The sequence below is a fragment of the Sander vitreus genome, chromosome 7, assembly GCF_031162955.1.
Source record: "Sander vitreus isolate 19-12246 chromosome 7, sanVit1, whole genome shotgun sequence".
Classification (NCBI taxonomy): Eukaryota; Metazoa; Chordata; class Actinopteri; order Perciformes; family Percidae; genus Sander; species Sander vitreus.
This window is the reverse complement of record NC_135861.1, coordinates 28,304,669-28,312,790: the sequence shown is the minus strand read 5'-3', so window position 1 is coordinate 28,312,790 and position 8,122 is coordinate 28,304,669. Positions and strand designations below refer to the sequence as shown.

The following is an 8,122-nucleotide window of genomic DNA, read 5'->3' as shown; positions in this document are numbered from 1 at the left end:
GTGTGTTCTTGTCACATTCATTTGTTTTGTCACTTTAAATCAAAGAAATTCAGCTAGTTTGTGTTTGTGCTGCTCTAAAAATGAATGGAGCACAGCAGGAGCTCTGATTTGCCAAAAAAAAAAAAGCTTTTCTTGCCAAAGCTTATATGATGACTGATAAAAACTCCTTTGGAAAAACCACTTTATAAAAATCTTGATGTTTATTCATTGTTTATGGTCCAGAATTTTTCAATACATTAATTATTTAGTATAAAGTAATAAATATATATATATATATACACACACACACACACACACACACACACACACACACACAATAAGTATTGTCAAACAAAACAAGGCTTGCTCGGCCCTCCCTCCTCCTCATCCCGTCCCCTCCCTTCCATGCTTCCATGCACTAACCCCCCAACCCCCACCCCAAAATCCTTCTTGTCAGTTATTGGCTGGAACACTGGAACTCTGTTATGTTTGGTGGTGCAGGTTGGCCAGTTTGTTTTTGTTACAGTTTGTGGAGCCTGGGCTGTCTACAGAGACCGCGGTTTTTTTTTGTTTGTTTTTTACAGTGTGTTCAGGGGACAGGCAGATAGTGAGGAGATATTTGCTGTATGTGACAAAAAAAATGTTGTAGCCTAAAAAACGCGTGACATCGCTTAGAGCACCTTTTAAATGAAAAATGAAGCGATTATATTTCCCTGTAACTAGGATCATTTCAGTGGCACAGTCCAGCTTCCACGGTCATTATAAGCCAAATAATGTGACTCAAACGTCAACTAAGGTAGACCCAGAACATATACGTTGTTTTAGTTCCAGCACAAATAAATTTAGTGTCACAAAAAATAGCAGGGTGATTGAATAAATACCACCATTCTCGTACTCTCTCAGCTCTGTCAGTGAATGTTTGCACTCAGTGAATGTTTGCACTATTAATATCAGAGTAAATTCAGCCCCGTTTCCTTGAGCAATTGTTGGTATGAAGTGTGACACAACTCTAGCTGTAAATCTTCAGGAGGCTTTTTGAGCTGCACATTGCTGTCATTGCTTTGCTTCTTTATTCACATCGGAAAACTGAAGAAGAAAAAAATCACTTACATCAAACGTTTTCCCGGCTACAAAAAAAACTGCCAATGATGCCGAAGGCAACTTATCAGTCACTGACAAAAAATATGCCAGCAAACATAGCGACATAAATTTGATCAGCGGAAAGTGAACGCCCAAAACACTTCAGAGAGGTTCAACCTGATGAGGGTGCAGATTGTTATTCCAGTGTGAAATAATGATTTAAACAAGCTCTCCAGAAACAAGCCTCAGCAAGCTTTTAGGTTGATTTTAACAATGCAGCTGCACACTGCACCAGCAGCACACACTGCAGTAAGGCAGACAATACCTCTGCTGTAGACATGAAAGGGGAGCCGTCACATATGGTAAGCGCACATGAAGCTCGAGAGCAACAATTAAGGAGTTTATGAATTCATTATAGTTACAGTTATCCAACGCTGCCCAGTGGAAGCTGTCATGCTCACCAACGTTGACAGGAAACAGTTTATTACCTTAACCAATTAAGGTTCTCAAACGTCCATTAAACTTCATTAAGGTCCATAAACCACAAGTTGACTTGTGCAAGGTCTGTTACATATACACATGTAGAAATTACATTTATATACAACAATTCTTCAACAGCAAATACATTTTGGGAGAAAAGTAATGCTGCCTGAGTTGTGTTTTTTTTAATCAACGCAATGAGAAAACCTCTGAATGGAAGTCACAAAATGTTCAATGGCAACGTATTTTATATGTTTTCCCTAATATAGCAACTAAAGCAACTAAAGCATTATTAACAATTTGTATGGTTATGATTAGGCACTCTCAGCACTTGGTTAACATCAGGGAAAGGTAGAGATTGTGGTTAAATATTGAAAAAGGCAATTCACTTTAAACCTGAAATAACTGGGGGGGGGCCTTGGGGGCAGAAGAAACAAGATGTAAACACTGGCATATTATCACATTGTAAGCTTATATGGCTAATTCTTTTAAGCAAGAAGTTGCCCATTTACACACGAGCAGATACTAAGCAACATTAGTCCTGCTACACTCTGCTACATCCTGCTATGCTCTGCTGTGCCCTGCTATGTCCTGTAACGCTCCTGCAGTGCCTTCCTATGCCATGAACTACTACAAATACTATTTCTGGTCATTGTTCCATTATCTTTATTGTGACGACTATTGCCATTGTTCATCACACCCCCAACCGGCACCGTCAGACACCACCTACCAAGAGCCCTGGTCTGTCCCAGGTTTCTTCCTAAAGGAGTTTTTCCTCGCCACTGTCGCACTAAATGCTTGCTCTTGGGGGAATTACTGGAATTGTTGGATCTTTGTAAATTATAGAGTGTGGTCTAGACCTACTCTATCGGTAAAGTGTCCTGAGATAACTCTTGTTATGATTTGATACTATAAATAAAATTGAATTGAATTAGCATTTATTTTGAGTCGTGTTTGTGTCCCCTGATGAATGTATGTCCAATGTTTTGTGTTCTGTTAGTCCCATTTTAGCTGTGTTTAGGCCTCCCCTAACTCCTGAGGGGAAATATCTGGCTCAGTAAGACTTAACCAAAACACGAAAGTTGTGGGCCATAACACCGGAACAATGAGCTCAAAAAACTAAAAAAAGCTTCATAGATCTTAAGGGAACCGCAGTCGGTTTGAATCCTCTCCGTGTGTGTTCATCACTACATGCAACACTGTTCACATACAAGTAGTCATTTGGTCAATTGTTAATATAAAAACATTGATTACAGCCGCTGAAACCAAAGTGCTTCTGTAGACTAAACCTGACTGTACGTTGGACTCAGGATGCTAACCCCAGTGTCCAGAGCCACAGGTAATAATAAATTGTCATTGAAGATGACATTGCAACTGCACACAATCCAGGCAAGAATTATGTTTCCCTCAAAACGAATTTGTGGAATATAAATGTGATTTCTAGGAGAGAGGGTTAAAGTAAACTGACCACTATAATTCATCAAAAGCAAAACATATTGGTATCAGCAGTGAGCATAAATGTTTAGACATATGTTTAAATCTGACCTCTGATCATGGACGGATTATGACACAACGGGCCCCTGGGCACAGACTTGTAGAAGCCTCCCCGTCCCTCCTACATATGAGCGAGACCCGCAGACTGAAAGAGCAGACCACAGCAATCTGTCCTTTGTGGTCATTTTGTGTCTATTTGTAGTAGTTTTGTGGTCTTTTCGTGTGTCTTTGTGGTTGTTTTGCATCTCTTCGTAGTTGTTTTGTGTCTCTTTAAAGTCATTTTGTGGCTTTGAGGTTGTTTTGAGTCTTTGTAGTCGCCGTGTGTGTCTTTGTGGTCATTTAGCGTGTCTTTGTAGTAGTTCTTTGTAGTTTGTGTTTCTTAGTGGTCGTCTTGCGTCTCCTTGTTGTTTTGTGTCTTTGTGGTTATTTGACATTTGAGTTTGTTTTGCAGGTCTGTGAGGTTGTTTTGCATCTCTTTGTAGTCTTTTAAAGGCTTTGTGGTCGTTTTGCGTCCTTTAGTAGTCGTATTGTGTGTCTTTGTGGTCGTTTTGTGGTTTTTATTTGGAGTCTTTTAGTGATATTGCAGGTGAAGCCCAAGGGGCCCAATGGGTTAGGGGGCCCAGGGGCCCTGTGACCAGGGGCCTTGTGCCCGGTAGGCCTATTCAGTTATCCATCCATGCCTTGATCACTTAACACGCTTTGCAATAAGCATTGATTTTTAAATAATAATGCAATAAGCATTTAAAATCAAATTCAAATGAATTTGCTTCATCACTCCTCTTATTCGATCAACTCTTGATCTGGAACAATTAGCTCCTGAGAAGACGCCCTCCCAATACTTACAATGTGAATACTTTGGTGATGACAAGTCACAAAAATGACACAAGCATTTACAGTTTACACCTAAAAAGCAGATGTACTTGAATGCAACAGTTGCCATGAAAAAAACATCAGTATGCTAAATATACTCTGACAAGTCAAAGTTCAAAAAGTACTTTTGGGATGTTTAAGCATTCCTCTCTGAGGCTGCTTGAGTGACAGGAACATAGTGTAGCGATAGGGAAGATTTCAAGTCTCTTTCAGCTGGACGAGGACTCGGCACATCCAGTGATTTGTGAACGATTTCCAAAGTCATATTTCCTCTCTCTCTGTTCTGATCCACTTCCATCTATCATTTTCCCACAATTTTGCAAGATCCAACGGACGCAGCCGCAATGTTTTGATTACACAGTTGACAACACATTATGAAGAAGTCAGTGAGCTTACAATCTTCTTTTCTTTTTTACAGAGGGAACACAAGAAAGCCAGAAAATGTTGAGTATTGCCATCCACCAACTAGGTTTCCCTTTTCCAGCTTTAAGTAGACTTTGTCCTCTTTTTCTAGATAGAGCAGAACTCCATTGGTGGCCGCCTCACGAGTTACATCTTTGTCACCCGCAAAGGCAGAGATGACTGGTTTCCCATTCAACATTAAGTTCACCTGGACAACAGAAATAACAATTAGCAACTGTAATGCAAAAGGAATAGCTTATAGGATATGTGTTAGCATAGTTTACTTACAGTCTTATTTGTTACATCTTAACTCAACCTCTTGTGCTAACAAATACTAATGAGAACTTATTGTATATCAGATAAATAACATAAGGTTTCAGCTCGGTTTACATCCTACAATGGAGCATTTATTTTTATTCATGTATGTTTTATGCAAGCAGAGGTCAAGTAGTCAAGAAAATCCAACAGCCATTGTTTTAATCAGTAACCAAATGACTTCATATTAAGGGACTGTATGCAAATTATTAGGGAGGGAGGTAAATGTCAATATTTTTCTTTGTGAGATGTCTCTATCTGCCCTTTCAGGTTTGTCTTTTTTGGTCCTTCAATTCATTATGGGTTTTGTGTCTTATTTGTACAAATAAATAAATAATAAGTAAAGTAACGTAAAAACTAAACTAAAGCAAAAGTAAAGCAATTCAGTACTATATTTAAATAAGATCTAGCAAATGAAAGTACAGAGAATGAAATAGAATAATATACCCCAAACTAAATAAAATATGAAAAACCAGTAAAAAGTAGAACACCTAAAACATATTTTATTTTATTTTTTTTATTATTAGATTTATTTATCTTTTTTGGACGTGTAACAAATAATAAAAAATAATAAAAACTATTTAACATTTTTAAACCAACAAAATGAACAGTAAACATATAGCAAACTCTTATATACATATTTCCATAAACAATCAAGAGTAGGAAGAAGTTGGAACTGAAAAATAAAACTTGGGGCAAAGATTTGCTAAAATAAAAAAAAAATTGCTTTTTTGAGAAGTGACTTCAAATATGTCACTATTTCAATTTCCCCTCGCAGATTAATTTAAAGATCAAATGTAAAAAAAAAATATATGAAAAGTATTATCCCATTAACATACTTAGGTTAAATGTTAAGGTTAGGGTATACCATCTTAGATTATTTATGCTTTGCCTCTTTTAGTTAGTGAAAGTGAATCCAATCAATACTGTATCAATATTACTTTGAGATATTGGTGGGAGGGTTTAGGTTTTTTTAACAATCTCTGTTAATCTCCCCCCCCCCCCACACACACACACACACACACACACACACACACACACACACACACCCCACCTCCCCACACCAATAATTTCCATCCAGTCCCTAAAGAAGACATTTTGGCCCACTCCAATACTAAAACAGGTTAACATCTGAAACAATTGCACAGCTCTGTGGAATTAACAAATATAATACCTGTATGGTTTGGCTCTGGTACACTTTAATGACATGGAAGTTAAAACTGTAGATGCCTTTTCTTGGGGACAAAAATACTGATTCAAATGTGAAGTAGTTTCCTATATTCACAAGAACCTATGAGAGAGAGGAAGAAAAGTAATTATATAGCCAGCACTTTAACACAGGCTTTCATTTCAGTGGGGTTTTAGGATTAAATATGTCAATGCACGCAGTCGTGGCTAACAGGCTGCTCGGACACAAACTGAATGCAGCACACTTCAAAATATTCAATATTCAACCTTTCTTTCAATGGACCCGAACCCAGTATTAAACTTTCCAACTGACACAAGAAACAAAAATAATGCTTGATGACATTTTGATATACCAATTCCGGTTTTGGGCAAAGACACGTTTTTCTTTCACACTTCACACAGTGCCTCAAAAGAATCAGACGCTTCCTCGACCCTGCTCCTTCGTGTGACACACAACCTAATGAATATTAGAGTGTTGATAAATAAATAACCGTTTCTTACTTTTGCTCGCTAAAAATCATCCACCCTGAATACATCAGTCAGCACTGCATTTAACCGTGCCTCATGAGTGTCCCTAAACAGTTTTAAGCACCCTAAAAGGAGCTCCTCTCTGCACCTACAGGGTCTCAACCACTGCAGCCCCAGCCACGACCTTTGACAAGTGTTGCTTTCATAGCAACAGCATGCACGTGACCCACACCAATCAGATCACTTGCCCTGTTTTGAAAGCAAAATATCATGTTATGCAATACAAATGAGAGGGAGGATCGGTGCACTGATATCGTTACAAACACCTTACTCTGCCCACCGCTGTATGACTAATCACATTCTTGTTGTCCTTTTGTGTATCACATAGGTGAGGGCGTGCGCGCGTGTAGCCTACGTAGGGTAGCTTGAGGCAAACTGATGAACGCGTGTGCAAGCTCTGCAGGATGATGCCCTCTCCCCAAACACAATCCAGTCACTTTTCCAACCTGCCTGTGCGTGATATGTGCACTACAGAATCCACATGCCAACTGCAACTATAAGCCTCAAACTAAACTCTGGGGTGCAGCTCCACTTAACTGCGATGCCACTTTAATAACGTTCCGCATCGCACAGTGAAAACCGAGCAAAAGGATGAAGGTTTATCAGCAAAAAAAAAAAAAAGAACTGCCAGGTTATGACACACAGGCCTATGGAATTTGATGAATTACAAAGTGTTATTAAAAGCGAATTGAACCACTTTTTGACATTAGTATTGTTCATAAAAAGCGTCTTAACCTGGTCGAAGTAGATTATTCTCGTTTTGTTGCTCATCTCCGACGGTTCGTGGTTGTTGCTCCGGACTGCAGAGAAAGCCACCTTGGAGTTGGCGGCGCGCACTGAGATGCCGAGCGGGGAGGACGAAGCCTTCCAGTCCGTGGTCGGGTTGGAGTCGCAGACCACGAGACATTTCCCCTCCAGGACAATAGGCTCCGTGTCATTCTGGGCTCTCGCCACTTCGGAGATCACAGTCCAGCTGAGCATCAGTATGAGGGAGTTCAACATGGCTCTGTCTCTCTCTGTCACAGCCGTGGCAGCGCCGATTCCAAAAGACAGAAGACCGTGTCCTGCACCTCACAAGTTTCCGAGTCCTTCCGCTGGTCTCTGCCGCCGCAGACGCGTCTGACGCTGTGAAATTCTCTTATTGGATCCAGAGATGTGCCATATCCGAGTGAGACAATCCGTATCAAGTCTTAAAACATTTCTTTTGCAAACAACCGGGAAACGCAGAGATCACCGATCGTTGTCTGTGCGTTTCATTTTCAGGTTATTTAAAGCTCGCGGATGAGACAAAATTAGACCATGTGGAATGTTTTAGAGAAGACTGTTCCAGTCTGAGAGGCGAATCTGTCGATAAATCGTCCATAGCCCTCACTCCAACACTCACTCCCACTCCGAATAACGCGTCTGACAGCAGCTGTTCCCCGCAGTGATATGCTGCGTGTGTGCGCGCCCAGCCTTCCACTTTACGCACGCACATGTGGCAGAAGTTATAATGAACTGTCCCTGCGTAATTTGCCTAAAGCTTATATTTCTCTAATTCCCTATAAAATAGCTTCAAACTTAAGTATACATTCATTAATTGTCTGTGCTATTGATACTGAGAAGACATACAGTTCTAACTCTCCAGGGACAAATCCATGAAATAATTATCTCCAAACTAATTTCTGACTGTTTTAAAGTATAGAACTGAAAATGCCCCGAGCACGAGTTTAACTTTTGTTTAGTTCTTTGCTCCCTGTCCACTCTGTCTGTAATGCAGTGACTCATCATAATCCCATTGCACAGG

At 39.9% G+C, this 8,122-nt stretch overlaps 1 protein-coding gene across 1 annotated transcript; it reads right to left on the bottom strand.

The window, feature by feature from the left end:
- Positions 1–4,307: 4,307 nt before the first annotated feature.
- cbln4 (cerebellin 4 precursor) lies at positions 4,308–7,736 on the bottom strand. Its single transcript, XM_078254050.1, has 3 exons — positions 7,072–7,736; positions 5,795–5,911; positions 4,308–4,513 (listed from the first exon to the last, which is right to left on the bottom strand). The coding sequence occupies exons 1-3, from the start codon at positions 7,336–7,338 to the stop codon at positions 4,316–4,318; spliced, it is 582 nt and encodes a 193-aa protein (XP_078110176.1). The 5' UTR covers positions 7,339–7,736; the 3' UTR covers positions 4,308–4,315.
- Between the last annotated feature and the right edge of the window lie 386 nt (positions 7,737–8,122).

Coding starts and splice junctions, on each gene's coding strand:
- cbln4 (XM_078254050.1), bottom strand. CDS start 7,338: ATGTTGAACTCCCTCATACTGATGCTCAGCTGGACTGTGATCTCCGAA. Junction 5,912..7,071: donor GAATAATCTACTTCGACCAG/GTTAAGACGCTT, acceptor TCTCTCTCATAG/GTTCTTGTGAATATAGGAAA. Junction 4,514..5,794: donor ACCAGAGCCAAACCATACAG/GTATTATATTTG, acceptor TCTGTTGTCCAG/GTGAACTTAATGTTGAATGG.